Genomic DNA, 16,872 nt, shown 5'->3' with positions numbered 1-16,872 from the left:
AGCTTAGCTATGCTAACTACTCAGCACCAATGGGAATTTAGTAATTTATCTGGCTAGCAAACCTACTAGGGACTACAGCTGAAAATGAGCTAAATCTGGGGCAATGGCATGTTGTACATGGTCCCTGACAAATAAACAATTACTATAAAGCTCAAACTCATATTGGACTGCAGTAGAATCTTTACCACAGCAATGTGAACCAGCTCAGCTGAAATGGTCAGAACTTTGAAAGATAATATTCTGAAATTGAGAAACTCTATGCACAACGATTACTTTTAACAATTTCCACTGAAAATGTCTCAAAAACAAATTCACTTGAAGAACAGTGCAGGTGCAAAGTTTGGTAACAGAATGACGGTAAAACAGCACCAACTGTCATTCTGTAACCAAACTTTGCATTGCACGGTTCTTCAAGTAAATGTTTTTGTAAAATGTTCAGTGGAAATTGATACAGTCTCTGTGCATAGAGTTGTCTGGTTTGTTTAACTTTGCAAGCATTTGTTTGACATGCATTTTAAAGTGAACATCGGCATCTCAGCATCTTTCTGTCACCGTGGAATTGCCCATAAAGCCCATAGTACACGAGAGGGCGTTTGTTGTGACTGTTTTTACCGCGGCCGTGCTGCGGCCTTAGGTACGAGGTGAAGCCATCACAACAAACAACTTTGAGGGTACAATGACTTTTCTACTACGGGTTACCATACAACATATTAAAACAAAGTGCTGTAGGTTTCTGCTTCACTTGTGCCGTTCTACTGAGGGAAACGGGACATTTTGCTTCCCATTATATGAAATGAATCCATTAATTCCAGTACACAGCATGCCATTTCACACCTGCTGTGTGAAATAACAATATTTAAATCAATCATTTCATATGAATAAACACAAACCACAAACCACTTTGTTTCATAATAAAGTTTATTCTATATTACAAATAGTATTTTGTTCTTGACTGCAAAATAGGAATGCATTATATTTACATACACAGGTATACAATTAATTATAGCAAAGTTAGAGAAGCTGGCCTTTCCCCCCAGGTTTAGTTCCATCTCTTGATAGGATACTCTTTACCTCTCAGCAAATATGGTAATAGTAAAAGTATTTCTACTGTTTCTGTAACACCTGCTATAACACTGAGCTCTAGAAGGACCTATCTTTAGTTCCTACAAAACGTTGAAGGTGGAAGCTTTATCGAGTCCCTCGGCAACAAAGGGGTCAGTAGTCTCAGACGAGCTTTGTCGCCGGGGAACATGGGGGGGAAAATGGAAACACCGTATGTTACAACACCAGGGGGCAGATTCACTACGAGATTCTAGGACATTCATTCTCTTCACCAAATAAAAACAATGGGCTTAGAGAGGAGGAAACTTTGGGAAGCTAGAGAATAGAATACATGGGTAATAGTGGGTCAATTTACAGTCTCTAAACCTAACAAGGGCCCCTAAATGTTGAGGTCTCTGCCAAGTTCAGTCTTACTTCCCAACTGTTTTACCTGGGATTTTCCATCAGACTGAATTCATACAGTAGATTCCTTTCAGTTCTTTCTTATTGTTTATTTGATCACAAGCTTTGTGAACAGTTTGAACATGTTGGCAGTGTAGAACGTCCAGAGAACGCGCTGTTCATGAATGTACCCCCTCGAACCTGAATACCAACCACTGACAGAACTCACCCCTTTAGACAGTTCAGTTGTGGATGAATTAGATGTGGTTCATACATTAGACAGCGATGGTGTGACGGAAATAACACACATTTTACAAAACAACTAAGTAAATCAGAAGCTTTCAGGGTCAGAGCTAGTGTGGTTATTGAAGCTTCCAGACACCTGTTTCTCTTTGATGAGTTCATCAAGAGACGTTTAATCGTTTGAAATTGTCCAAAGGAGAGTTTTTTTTTTTAGTTAAAACCACCAGTATCTTTCCAGTAAGTTTGTGCAGAACACCTTTAGATGTAGCAGTAGAATGGAAGGACAGCAGATACTACCAGACAAGTGATTGACTTGAATGTATTGTACACCCCATAAGACCATAAGGATTCCAATAATGAGGCATGTTGTGCGATACATGGGTTTTGTATGAGCAAACTTTTAGATTGAACCCCGAAAGCCCTCCTAATGCTAGTTCCCTATGCACTGAGCTCTTCAGATCAAACAACTGTCAAAACAGAATCTAAAAAAACATCCACAACTATAGTAACAGGTGCTGCAATAAGACGTCTACAAGGTAGCTTTGCAGCCAGTCCTAGGCTTACAAAAATAAATGTTGTTTTTTTGAATGATAAAATAATAGAATCCAAAAGGTAAGGTTATAGGCTAGGGGAGATAGTTTCCGGATGAAAACACAGACAGACACTAGAGAAGCAATAGCAGCCAAGAAAAGAGCAAGAAGCTCACTGCAGAATTAGTCTACCAGACCCAAAACCTGAGGGTTCTGGAACGGACCAAGTCACTAACTAATGGAACATGTGTATGGATGGGCGTTAGAGGACGATCTACTCTGGAAGGACTAAGCAGGAGGACTGAATGAATTCAAACTTAGTCATGAGTTATTGTTCTACATCACTCCATGAGAATTCAAAATAACCGTTTTGTTTGTGAACCGTTTAAACGTTTCCTAGTAGCAGTAGATAAATATATTTGATTGCAAGGCAGTTCCGTTTCATAACATCCAAATAGGTCAGCATGCAAGGGTATATAATATATTGGATTTTAAGGTACCACTTTATTCCTATTAGCGTCTAACACTTTCACAAGACATGGTAATGAGAGGTTTGCATGGGCTGAACGGGAGATAAAGGTTCCACCTTAACGGTTAGTTCTAGTTTTAACATGAACAATCCACTTTTTTCCCTCACATTTTTCTTCCAAGCAAAATAAAGGAAAGAACACATCCACATCATCATTTGCAAGGCTTGTTTTCTCTGTTTTCCTCTTTTGTTTGTTTTAAATGTACGTTTTACATGCGCTTAAAAAGCCAATAAGGACCCAAGGTGGGCCGAGGGCGGTCTCCACACATTCACATCACCACATGGGGCACGTTGTCAAGGCAAAAGAAAGGTCAGAGGTCTAAAGGAAAGGAGGGTTTCTCCATCTCTCTCTCTCTCTCTCTCTCTCCCATCCAGGTTATCACATTCCACAAGTCTGTTGATGTCCGTGTCCGGGCGTCTATATGACGTTGACTTGTTTTTCTCACTCTAGTTTCAGCTTTTTGAGGCTTGGAGAAGGCTGCGGAGGACGACTACACTAACACACAACATGAGCGACCCAGAGCGCTCAGAGATTCCCGCATGGAAGCTGTCTCCACACTTGTGCAAAAAAACTGACGTGGAAAACCGGACAAAGAGGGAAGAAAAACGGTGTGCCAAACACGGAAGAAACCGGGACGGCGAGGAGGAGGGCGGGACTCGTCCGCGGCTCCCCCTTCGGCACACTGAGGTCAGAAAATCACACAGGGTTAAGTTGTTGTTGTGGGGTGGGTTTTTCTTTCACCAAATCCTTTTCCTGTGTCATTTCCTTTAAATACATTGTTTTTAAATAACTTTTTTTGTCTTTTTAAAATGTCAAGCTCCTTTGGTTTTTCGGCTGACCAGTTATGTCCATCAGTTGATTCCCCCCGTCCCAAGCCTTTACAGAAGGTCTCTCTCTCTCAGCAGAGCAGATCCCATTTAAGCAGTACCGCACCGTCTCTGTCATGTAGAAAGCATGGGTAAGACTGCTCTAGTGAAGCGTCCCTCTCCTCCTCTCAGTAGATGTCAGTCAGCTCCCCTAGTATTCAGACAGTGTGATCAGAGGGTGAATCAGGAGTAGAGTTCCCCTCAGAACAGGTCTTGGACAGCTGCCGTGTGTATCTGTTTGTGTGTGTGCTTTGATAGACCGGCGAGTGGCCTCCATCTGTTAGCAGCACACACGGGACAGACTGACCGTTCCAGGTGTCAGAGCTGTCGGGTCACTGTGGTCAAGAGTTGGATGTGTGCTTCTCGTCACAGAGGAGGACCAGACAGACCTGGGTCTGTCCTCCACTAATTAGTCTTATAATAATCAGGATAATTGAGCAGGTACCACACAAGCCAGAGATTCAGAAGATGAGGATTGTTTTATCTATAGAGGTACTTGGAGGGGTGGGTGGGTGGGAGCAGACTTGTGCCAATGCCACAAAGGGGAATCTGTCCTTCTCTGGATTTCAAAGTCAGTCAAGTTTTCGGAAAAAAAGGAAAATTCAAGAAGCACTAACTCTCCCCAGCCCCTATCGGAGTTTCTTTAAATATACCTCAAAGCTACATTGAGAAAACAATTCTGTAGTTTGCCTATTTCCCAATCTTAAGAAGTGTGAACCAGGCAAACCTTTTGTTTTTTTGTCTTCCGAGGTGGTCATTTTGGTTTCCTCATTTATATAATACCACTTTGTTTTTCCACGTTTGATGTGATGTTGACTATAGCACTACAATTAACTGGACTCTGTAGTAGTTTCATAGACTAATATCCTGTTCAGAAAGTCTGAACAAATTGACTCCCAACATTGTGGTAGCAAAAGACTTTGTCATCAGTGTTATTTTTAAAGGCAACATAAATAGAATGTTTGTTTCTCCCCCAACATTACGGTGTAAATGATGCCGATACGGCGAGCTGGCAAACAACCACCCCTCCATCAGACTCTTCTACGCAGCAAAGCTGGGATGAGGCCCTCCCATTGCATGGTGGGAAAAGCAGTCCCCAGCTCTGCCGACCCTCCAGTCAGTCCGTCAGCCAGTCTTCTCTGCACGTCCTATGAAGCTGAGCGGATGAGATGCCAAACACTTGTCAGGAAGAGGAGGAAGAGGAAGAGGAGGAAGAGAACAGGACAATATGTGTTGTCTTTGAAACGGAGAGGAGATCTGATGCTGATGACGATGGTGAAGAGATAGATGGACAGGTCTTTGCTCAGGCACGGCTCGGTTTCTGACGGGTCTCCCAGTGCGCCCTGGGAAGTGCGGTCCTCAGCTCTCCAGGCTCATGAAGGCCACCACCTGTTCCAGCTTGAAGGACAGTCTCTGTTTCCTGGCGGCGTCGTCCTGCTCCAGCGCACACACAATCTGACAGAGAGAGACACACACAGCCAGTCCCTGTGTTACTGTCAGCCCCACACACAATCTGACAGAGAGAGACACACACAGCCAGTCCCTGTGTTACTGTCAGCCCCACACACAGCCAGCCCCTGTGTTACTGTCAGCCCCACACACAGCCAGTCCCTGTGTTACTGTCAGCCCCACACACAATCTGACAGAGAGAGACACACACAGCCAGTCCCTGTGTTACTGTCAGCCCCACACACAGCCAGTCCCTGTGTTACTGTCAGCCCCACACAGCCAGTTCACGTGTTACTGTCAGCCCCACAAACAGCCAGTCCCTGTGTTACTGTCAGCCTCACACACAGCCAGTCCCTGTGTTACTGTCAGCCCCACACACAGCCAGTCCCTGGGTTACTGTCAGCCCCACACACAGCCAGTCCCTGTGTTACTGTCAGCCCCACACACAGCCAGTCCCTGTGTTACTGTCAGCCCCGCACACAGCCAGTCCCTGTGTTACTGTCAGCCCCGCACACAGCCAGTCCCTGTGTTACTGCCAGCCCCACACACAGCCAGTCCCTGTGTTACTGTCAGCCCCACACAGCCAGTCCCTGTGTTACTGTCAGCCCCACACAGCCAGTCCCTGTGTTACTGTCAGCCCCACACACAGCCAGTCCCTGTGTTACTGTCAGCCCCACACAGCCAGTCCTGTGTTACTGTCAGCCCCACACACATCCAGTCCCTGTGTTACTGTCAGCCCCACACACAGCCAGTCCCTGTGTTACTGTCAGCCCCACACACAGCCAGTCCCTGTGTTACTGTCAGCCTCACACACAGCCAGTCCCTGGGTTACTGTCAGCCTCACACACAGCCAGTCCACGTTTTACTGTCAGCCCACACACAGCCAGTTCACGTGTTACTGTCAGCCCCACACAGCCAGTCCCTGTGTTACTGTCAGCCTCACACACAGCCAGTCCCTGTGTTACTGTCAGCCCCACACACAGCCAGTCCCTGTGTTACTGTCAGCCCCACACACAGCCAGTCCCTGTGTTACTGTCAGCCTCACACACAGCCAGTCCCTGTGTTACTGTCAGCCCCACACAGCCAGTTCACGTGTTACTGTCAGCCCCACAAACAGCCAGTCCCTGTGTTACTGTCAGCCTCACACACAGCCAGTCCCTGTGTTACTGTCAGCCCCACACACAGCCAGTCCCTGGGTTACTGTCAGCCCCACACACAGCCAGTCCCTGTGTTACTGTCAGCCCCACACACAGCCAGTCCCTGTGTTACTGTCAGCCCCGCACACAGCCAGTCCCTGTGTTACTGTCAGCCCCGCACACAGCCAGTCCCTGTGTTACTGCCAGCCCCACACACAGCCAGTCCCTGTGTTACTGTCAGCCCCACACAGCCAGTCCCTGTGTTACTGTCAGCCCCACACAGCCAGTCCCTGTGTTACTGTCAGCCCCACACACAGCCAGTCCCTGTGTTACTGTCAGCCCCACACAGCCAGTCCTGTGTTACTGTCAGCCCCACACACATCCAGTCCCTGTGTTACTGTCAGCCCCACACACAGCCAGTCCCTGTGTTACTGTCAGCCCCACACACAGCCAGTCCCTGTGTTACTGTCAGCCTCACACACAGCCAGTCCCTGGGTTACTGTCAGCCTCACACACAGCCAGTCCACGTTTTACTGTCAGCCCACACACAGCCAGTTCACGTGTTACTGTCAGCCCCACACAGCCAGTCCCTGTGTTACTGTCAGCCTCACACACAGCCAGTCCCTGTGTTACTGTCAGCCCCACACACAGCCAGTCCCTGTGTTACTGTCAGCCCCACACACAGCCAGTCCCTGTGTTACTGTCAGCCTCACACACAGCCAGTCCCTGTGTTACTGTCAGCCCCACACACAGCCAGTCCCTGTGTTACTGTCAGCCCCACACACAGCCAGTCCCTGTGTTACTGTCAGCCTCACACACAGCCAGTCCCTGTGTTACTGTCAGCCTCACACACAGCCAGTCCCTGTGTTACTGTCAGCCCCACACACAGCCAGTCCCTGTGTTACTGTCAGCCCCACACACAGCCAGTCCCTGTGTTACTGTCAGCCCCACACAGCCAGTCCCTGTGTTACTGTCAGCCCCACACACAGCCAGTCCACGTTTTACTGTCAGCCCACACAGAGCCAGTCCCTGTGTTACTGTCAGCCCCACACACAGCCAGTCCCTGTGTTACTGTCAGCCCCACAAACAGCCAGTCCCTGTGTTACTGTCAGCCTCACACACAGCCAGTCCCTGTGTTACTGTCAGCCCCACACACAGCCAGTCCCTGGGTTACTGTCAGCCCCACACACAGCCAGTCCCTGTGTTACTGTCAGCCCCACACACAGCCAGTCCCTGTGTTACTGTCAGCCCCGCACACAGCCAGTCCCTGTGTTACTGTCAGCCCCGCACACAGCCAGTCCCTGTGTTACTGCCAGCCCCACACACAGCCAGTCCCTGTGTTACTGTCAGCCCCACACAGCCAGTCCCTGTGTTACTGTCAGCCCCACACAGCCAGTCCTGTGTTACTGTCAGCCCCACACACATCCAGTCCCTGTGTTACTGTCAGCCCCACACACAGCCAGTCCCTGTGTTACTGTCAGCCCCACACACAGCCAGTCCCTGTGTTACTGTCAGCCTCACACACAGCCAGTCCCTGGGTTACTGTCAGTCTCACACACAGCCAGTCCACGTTTTACTGTCAGCCCACACACAGCCAGTCCCTGTGTTACTGTCAGCCCCACACACAGCCAGTTCACATGTTACTGTCAGCCCCACACAGCCAGTCCCTGTGTTACTGTCAGCCTCACACACAGCCAGTCCCTGTGTTACTGTCAGCCCCACACACAGCCAGTCCCTGTGTTACTGTCAGCCCCACACACAGCCAGTCCCTGTGTTACTGTCAGCCTCACACACAGCCAGTCCCTGTGTTACTGTCAGCCCCACACACAGCCAGTCCCTGTGTTACTGTCAGCCCCACACACAGCCAGTCCCTGTGTTACTGTCAGCCTCACACACAGCCAGTCCCTGTGTTACTGTCAGCCTCACACACAGCCAGTCCCTGTGTTACTGTCAGCCCCACACAGCCAGTCCCTGTGTTACTGTCAGCCCCACACACAGCCAGTCCCTGTGTTACTGTCAGCCCCACACAGCCAGTCCTGTGTTACTGTCAGCCCCACACACATCCAGTCCCTGTGTTACTGTCAGCCCCACACACAGCCAGTCCCTGTGTTACTGTCAGCCCCACACACAGCCAGTCCCTGTGTTACTGTCAGCCTCACACACAGCCAGTCCCTGGGTTACTGTCAGCCTCACACACAGCCAGTCCCTGTGTTACTGTCAGCCTCACACACAGCCAGTCCCTGGGTTACTGTCAGCCTCACACACAGCCAGTCCACGTTTTACTGTCAGCCCACACACAGCCAGTCCCTGTGTTACTGTCAGCCCCACACACAGCCAGTTCACGTGTTACTGTCAGCCCCACACAGCCAGTCCCTGTGTTACTGTCAGCCTCACACACAGCCAGTCCCTGTGTTACTGTCAGCCCCACACACAGCCAGTCCCTGTGTTACTGTCAGCCCCACACACAGCCAGTCCCTGTGTTACTGTCAGCCCCACACAGCCAGTCCCTGTGTTACTGTCAGCCCCACACACAGCCAGTCCCTGTGTTACTGTCAGCCCCACACAGCCAGTTCACGTGTTACTGTCAGCCCACACACAGCCAGTCCCTGTGTTACTGTCAGCCTCACACACAGCCAGTCCCTGTGTTACTGCCATCCCCACACACAGCCAGTCCCTGTGTTACTGTCAGCCCCACACAGCCAGTCCCTGTGTTACTGTCAGCCCCACACACAGCCAGTCCCTGTGTTACTGTCAGCCCCACACAGCCAGTCCCTGTGTAACTGTCAGCCCCACACACATCCAGTCCCTGTGTTACTGTCAGCCCCACACACAGCCAGTCCCTGTGTTACTGTCAGCCCCACACACAGCCAGTCCCTGTGTTACTGTCAGCCTCACACACAGCCAGTCCCTGGGTTACTGTCAGCCTCACACACAGCCAGTCCCTGTGTTACTGTCAGCCTCACACACAGCCAGTCCCTGGGTTACTGTCAGCCTCACACACAGCCAGTCCACGTTTTACTGTCAGCCCACACACAGCCAGTCCCTGTGTTACTGTCAGCCCCACACACAGCCAGTTCACGTGTTACTGTCAGCCCCACACAGCCAGTCCCTGTGTTACTGTCAGCCTCACACACAGCCAGTCCCTGTGTTACTGTCAGCCCCACACACAGCCAGTCCCTGTGTTACTGTCAGCCCCACACACAGCCAGTCCCTGTGTTACTGTCAGCCCCACACAGCCAGTCCCTGTGTTACTGTCAGCCCCACACACAGCCAGTCCCTGTGTTACTGTCAGCCCCACACAGCCAGTTCACGTGTTACTGTCAGCCCACACACAGCCAGTCCCTGTGTTACTGTCAGCCTCACACACAGCCAGTCCCTGTGTTACTGCCATCCCCACACACAGCCAGTCCCTGTGTTACTGTCATTCCCACACAGCCAGTCCCTGTGTTACTGTCAGCCCCACACACAGCCAGTCCCTGTGTTACTGTCAGCCCCACACAGCCAGTCCCTGTGTAACTGTCAGCCCCACACACAGCCAGTCCCTGTGTTACTGTCAGCCCCACACACAGCCAGTTCACGTGTTACTGTCAGCCCCACACAGCCAGTCCCTGTGTTACTGTCAGCCTCACACACAGCCAGTCCCTGTGTTACTGTCAGCCCCACACACAGCCAGTCCCTGTGTTACTGTCAGCCCCACACACAGCCAGTCCCTGTGTTACTGTCAGCCCCACACAGCCAGTCCCTGTGTTACTGTCAGCCCCACACACAGCCAGTCCCTGTGTTACTGTCAGCCCCACACAGCCAGTTCACGTGTTACTGTCAGCCCACACACAGCCAGTCCCTGTGTTACTGTCAGCCTCACACACAGCCAGTCCCTGTGTTACTGCCATCCCCACACACAGCCAGTCCCTGTGTTACTGTCAGCCCCACACAGCCAGTCCCTGTGTTACTGTCAGCCCCACACACAGCCAGTCCCTGTGTTACTGTCAGCCCCACACAGCCAGTCCCTGTGTAACTGTCAGCCCCACACACAGCCAGTCCCTGTGTTACTGTCAGCCCCACACACAGCCAGTTCACGTGTTACTGTCAGCCCCACACAGCCAGTCCCTGTGTTACTGTCAGCCCCACACACAGCCAGTCCCTGTGTTACTGTCAGCCCCACACAGCCAGTCCCTGTGTTACTGTCAGCCCCACACACAGCCAGTCCCTGTGTTACTGTCAGCCCCACACAGCCAGTCCCTGTGTAACTGTCAGCCCCACACACATCCAGTCCCTGTGTTACTGTCAGCCCCACACACAGCCAGTCCCTGTGTTACTGTCAGCCCCACACACAGCCAGTCCCTGTGTTACTGTCAGCCTCACACACAGCCAGTCCCTGGGTTACTGTCAGCCTCACACACAGCCAGTCCCTGTGTTACTGTCAGCCTCACACACAGCCAGTCCCTGGGTTACTGTCAGCCTCACACACAGCCAGTCCACGTTTTACTGTCAGCCCACACACAGCCAGTCCCTGTGTTACTGTCAGCCCCACACACAGCCAGTTCACGTGTTACTGTCAGCCCCACACAGCCAGTCCCTGTGTTACTGTCAGCCTCACACACAGCCAGTCCCTGTGTTACTGTCAGCCCCACACACAGCCAGTCCCTGTGTTACTGTCAGCCCCACACACAGCCAGTCCCTGTGTTACTGTCAGCCCCACACAGCCAGTCCCTGTGTTACTGTCAGCCCCACACACAGCCAGTCCCTGTGTTACTGTCAGCCCCACACAGCCAGTTCACGTGTTACTGTCAGCCCACACACAGCCAGTCCCTGTGTTACTGTCAGCCTCACACACAGCCAGTCCCTGTGTTACTGCCATCCCCACACACAGCCAGTCCCTGTGTTACTGTCAGCCCCACACAGCCAGTCCCTGTGTTACTGTCAGCCCCACACACAGCCAGTCCCTGTGTTACTGTCAGCCCCACACAGCCAGTCCCTGTGTAACTGTCAGCCCCACACACAGCCAGTCCCTGTGTTACTGTCAGCCCCACACACAGCCAGTTCACGTGTTACTGTCAGCCCCACACAGCCAGTCCCTGTGTTACTGTCAGCCTCACACACAGCCAGTCCCTGTGTTACTGTCAGCCCCACACACAGCCAGTCCCTGTGTTACTGTCAGCCCCACACACAGCCAGTCCCTGTGTTACTGTCAGCCCCACACAGCCAGTCCCTGTGTTACTGTCAGCCCCACACACAGCCAGTCCCTGTGTTACTGTCAGCCCCACACAGCCAGTTCACGTGTTACTGTCAGCCCACACACAGCCAGTCCCTGTGTTACTGTCAGCCTCACACACAGCCAGTCCCTGTGTTACTGCCATCCCCACACACAGCCAGTCCCTGTGTTACTGTCAGCCCCACACAGCCAGTCCCTGTGTTACTGTCAGCCCCACACACAGCCAGTCCCTGTGTTACTGTCAGCCCCACACAGCCAGTCCCTGTGTAACTGTCAGCCCCACACACAGCCAGTCCCTGTGTTACTGTCAGCCCCACACACAGCCAGTTCACGTGTTACTGTCAGCCCCACACAGCCAGTCCCTGTGTTACTGTCAGCCCCACACACCAGCTGACAATGGCAGAGTAATGGCACATACAATAAATGTTTCTTCTGTATGACAGTGTTTCTGGAACCTTTCCTCTGGGACCCCTTGACGTCTCACAATTTAGTTGAAGACCTGAACTACCACATCTTTTTTTTTGGTATTTACAAAACGACAGAAAGGCTTGATGATCTAAGCTGAGAAGTGTGTTCTCTCTGTAGTAGAACACAGACATGGTTGGGAGTCCTCCAGGAGCGGTTGGAAAACCGCTGATATCCGCCGTCTGGGTTGCTTCTAAATGCATTTTACATACATCTTCCAGATGGCCTGAACCTACACGTCATCTACAATACATTTCAACTTCAAACCCAACTGTCCTAAATGGAACACTGCTACCCGTCTTGAATAAAGTGTGATTTTTGTCCACGGTGTGTTGCCGTACCTCCTCTGTGTATTTGCCCACGTAGGAGTAGATCTCACTGAGGGAGCTCATGCTGTTGAACTCGTTAATGTGCATCCGGGACTGCTCTGCCAGGTACGCATTCATGTCCTGGTCACTGATGGCCGGCATCTTACTGATGTCTGAGTAGTACCTGTGGAGGTAACACACACAGCAGAATGTATTAGTGAACTGTGTAATCACTACATTTACATACATACACCCCAAAATGCTTTATTCTTGGATTTAAATGTCACGTGTGTTATTTCAGGGTTGTTTCAAGACTGAGATGTTTTAGCCTTTAGAATCGTGTATGGAACCTTTATTTAACCAGGAAAGTCAGTTAAGAACAAATTCTTATTTACAAAGACGGCCTACCCCGGCCAAACCCTAACGACACTGGGCCAATTGTGCACCGCCCTATGTGACTCCCAATTGTGGCCGGTTGTGATACAGCCTGGAATTGAACCAGGGTCTGTAGTGACACCTCTAGCACTGAAATTAAGTGCCTTAGACCGCTGCGCCATTCGGGAGCCTAGAATAGGAATCATGTTAGAGACAGTTGTCTCGTCCCCAATCACTTTTCACAGTCTGAGCAGCCCTGACTCTCTATAGACATTTACATTTTTCTAATTTAGCAGACGCTCTTATCCAAAGCAATTGGGGTTAAGTGCCTTGCTCAAGGGTACATCGATATATTTTGCACATTGTTGGCTAAGGGTTTGGAACCTTTTGGCCCAATGCTCTTAACCCTTAGGCTACCTGCAGCCCTCGTACAAATGGCCTAAAAGCTGCAAAGGCACTTAGCAGTGTATGTGAACCCCCCCCCCCTCTCTCACACACAGACTGTGTCTCCAGGAAGCTCTCAGCTGCGTCAGGGTAAAGAGGGCTGGAAAGGAGAAGTAATCAGCCAGTGTCAACAGCAGCTGAGGCCCTCTGTCAACTCCTTCATTAAAGATGGTCATTACCTGTTTAATTCTGGTGCCACAACTGCTCCTGGACACCACAAATTTAGTCTGATAAGTGTGTGGTGTGGTGTGGTGTGGTATGGTGTGTGGTGTGGTGTGATGTGATGTGATATGGTATGTCGTGTGGTGTGGTGTGATGTGATATGATGTGTGGTATGTGGTATGGTGTGTGGAAACCGAGGCTATTAAGCTAACAGAGCAGGTTACGCGACAGGTGGGCATTGCAGGTTATTTATTGTAAGGAAAGTCACAGGAAGGTCACACCCACTCACACACACCTCGGCCACCTGCGCAGGGCAGGAGGGCAATTGGAGAAAGTGAGTCGTGGGGTTTGAGAGGGTAAAGGAAATTGGAGGGATTTCTGTCTCCAGGTAAAACAGCAGGTCCACCTGACATCTCTGGTTCTAGGTGACGACGTGGGGCCTAATTCCAAATCGTCTCCTTTCTTAGACACTTGAAATAAACATACTGAAAATCACACCTAGAGCAGGGGTCAGCAGCCCACGGGCCAAAACCGACCTACAAGGGATTTTTTTTGCCGGCCCGCAAGAGATATTCATTTTGGAATTCAGCAACAACAACAACAACAACAACAACAACAACAACAACAACAACAATATTGTGTTCCTGCGAATAAAACAATATCCGTATGTGATCATGTCTCAACTTAACCAAGGCATGAAATGATTGGTATCTTCCAATATATATCATTATTTATTGGCTTAGTTGTCGTCAATTTGCAGTGTAGAAATTAAGATTATAATTATAGATTATAATTATAGATTATAATTATGTTCCGGTCAGCCCACCATCCACTCCGACAAAAATGGTCCTGCAGCTGAATCTAGTTGCCGACCCCTTGGCCACACGGTCCACTTGGAATTGAACATTTGGTATTTGTTATGTGTTATCAGGCTAGGGGAATTGAACATTTGTTATGTGTTATCAGGCTAGGGGAATTGAACATTTGGTATTTGTTATGTGTTATCAGGCTAGGGGAATTGAACATTTGGTATTTGTTATGTGTTATCAGTCTAGGGGAATTGAACATTTGGTATTTGTTATGTGTTATCAGGCTAGGGGAATTGAACATTTGGTATTTGTTATGTGTTATCAGGCTAGGGGAATTGAACATTTGGTATTTGTTATGTGTTATCAGGCTAGGGGAATTGGGTCCTGCCATGCTTGATGTTGACATCCAATGAATGGTAGAATCAGGATGGTAACAAGAGTACATTTGTTTTTTTGCAGACGGATGCAAAATCCAGTTAACAGCCTCCTTCTGTTCAGAGGTCTACCCCCCCAGAGAGCTGTGAATGTAAGTATGCCATTTCCCCTGATACAGTCCATGTGTTAATGTCAGGGGTTTTCACTTTGATTTCCCATTGTAATCTTCTATCCGAGCAGAGGATCAAATGAACTGCATATATGACAGGTCTGATGAACTTGTCATTGTCTGGGGCCAATTAAATCCCACCTCAAATACCAACTGAATGGAATGAATATTAACAGTCTGTCTGTAGTTGGAGGCTCTGGGGGAACATGCATGTCCAACCCTTGCAAACCACTCCAACCATCAAATTGTGCCAATGCGACATAAATCAACAAGCCCCCAACACAACTTATATCCTGTAAGATGTCAGCTTTCATAAAAGTGCTGAGTTAGTGAGATACAGTTGTAGGAACTCGTGTACCGGCCGAGACCCACAGGATTTCTTCCTTGTGTTAAATCATATCAGATTGATTTTCTGTGGATGTCATACAGTAATAACATGTTAAGGTAGAGTCTTCCCAGAGGGGCACAGCTCCACTACAAAACCAGAGGCAAACTGCCTGATCCCCAAACGTACCATGACCAAGCTATAGGCTTCCATTATGGTGCTCCTACCCCTCTCCCTGGTACGGCTCTACAATAACCGCTAACCTCCACAGCGCTTATGAAGATGTAGAACGGAGGAGAAATCACAGGAAGACATGTATCTGTGCCTGAGTATTCCTCTCACTCCGCCTTCTTTCTTTAGTTAAACTCTGCAGTCTGTCTCTTAGAAGTGTTTGTGATTGGAAGCAGAGTTGAAGACTGGTGGATGTGTGTGTTACAGATTGTGTGTGTGTTTGTGGGGGGGGGGGGGGGGGAGTTGAAGATGGGGAAGGAAGAGAGAGAGTGGGAAGAAAGAGTGAAGCAATAGTGGGGAGAGAGGGGGAAGGGAGTGTGGAGAGAGAGGGGGAAGGGAGTGGAGAGAGAGGGGGAAGGGAGTGGGGAGAGAGTGGGGAGAGAGGGGGAGGGGAGTTGGGAGAGAGGAGGAAGGGAGTGGGGAGAGGGGGGAGGGGAGTTGGGAGAGAGGAGGAAGGGAGTTGTGAGAGAGGAGGAAGGGAGTGTGGGGAGAGAGAGATGAGAGAGAAGGAAGGAGGAGAGAAGGAAGAGTGTGGGGAGAGACTTGAGCTTGTCTCAAGTGTTGGACTCGATGACAGTTGCTATCCATTATAGAGCTGCGATTGGTTGGCCAAAATTCATGGACAGTGCTTAGCGAAGGGTCAATTGTATATAGATGGGCAAATTAAATTTTGTGTGAATATGCTGATGGTCTCAATGCACATCACAACCTTCAGGTAGGCTTTGCCAATCAACAAGACTGTGAGATCTAATTTGCCTATCCTGATTGTGAGATGTAAGCACTGCAGGGTTTATACACACTATGTTGAGATTTAATTTGTTAATTAAGATTGATGTCATTGACGTGGAGGGACTAATCATACTACAATTACACTAAATTAGATCTCACAAAATATGGATTGATCAACTAAACATCACCTATAGATACATTACATCTCAGAATCATGTGGATGCTATTGGATTTTCTGCAAAAACTCCTGACCTTAGACATAAATCCTTCCTTCACAGACTTTTATGCTTCAGAAATAAACGCCAACTGGTCCACAGGTAATAGGACCGTCACATGGCTTCAGTGTGGACAGGAAGTCTCTGATTAGAATCTTATCACTTTCCCGATCTCCCACGGCTGCCGAACCCCGTCAGCATCTCCCGCTCCTAATGCCACATGACACATCCACAGTTTACTCACTAGCTGCAGGTCAGACTATCAGTAATCACCTCACGCGCCCAAGTCGCAAGCAAAGAGCAGGGAACGCTAACAGGAACGTTAACAGGAACACATTGATATGAAGCTTAACAACCTCTAGATTGGCATGGCTGCTTTTAGTTAAATAGTAGTGATTCATCTTTACAGAGAACTACACTACCCATGATTCCCCTGTCTTTACAATTGCGGTTTGGTTCTGAGAATGTCAACATGTAGAACACAGGAGGTTGGTGGCAGCTTAATATGGGAGAACAGGCTCGTGGTAATGACTGGAGAGGAATCAGAGGAATGGTATCAAATCCATCAAACACATGGTTTCCATGGTTACCAGGTGTTTGATGACATTCCATTTGCTCTGTTCTGGACATTATTATCAGCCGTCCTCCCCTCATCAGCCTCCTGTGATGTAGAATCTCTGTCTGTATACCCTGTGTGTTTTTATCCTCCCCTCATCAGCCTCCCGTGATGTAGAATCTCTGCCTGTATACCCTATTTGTTTTTAATCTGAGGTTGATTGAGTATTTCAGCTATTTGAATTGAACATTTCCTGTCCAAATAATGAATAGCACCTGGGTCAACTGAGATAATGACACA

The 16,872-nt window shown here is 49.3% G+C and overlaps 1 protein-coding gene across 1 annotated transcript in view; it reads right to left on the bottom strand.

Annotated features, from left to right (window-relative positions):
- Positions 1–900: 900 nt before the first annotated feature.
- Positions 901–16,872, bottom strand: part of LOC139392961 (plexin-A4) — a 141,577-nt gene continuing 125,605 nt past the window's right edge. Inside the window, exons 27-28 of the mRNA XM_071141271.1 lie at positions 12,216–12,366; positions 901–5,067 (exon numbers count right to left, since the gene is read on the bottom strand). Of these exons, the coding sequence (XP_070997372.1) occupies positions 4,972–5,067; positions 12,216–12,366 (247 nt within the window). The 3' untranslated portion in view covers positions 901–4,971. The remainder of the gene's footprint in view (positions 5,068–12,215; positions 12,367–16,872) is intronic.

The sequence above is a fragment of the Oncorhynchus clarkii genome, chromosome 33 (assembly GCF_045791955.1).
Source record: "Oncorhynchus clarkii lewisi isolate Uvic-CL-2024 chromosome 33, UVic_Ocla_1.0, whole genome shotgun sequence".
Taxonomy (NCBI): Eukaryota; Metazoa; Chordata; class Actinopteri; order Salmoniformes; family Salmonidae; genus Oncorhynchus; species Oncorhynchus clarkii.
This window is presented reverse-complemented; position numbering and strand designations above follow the sequence as displayed.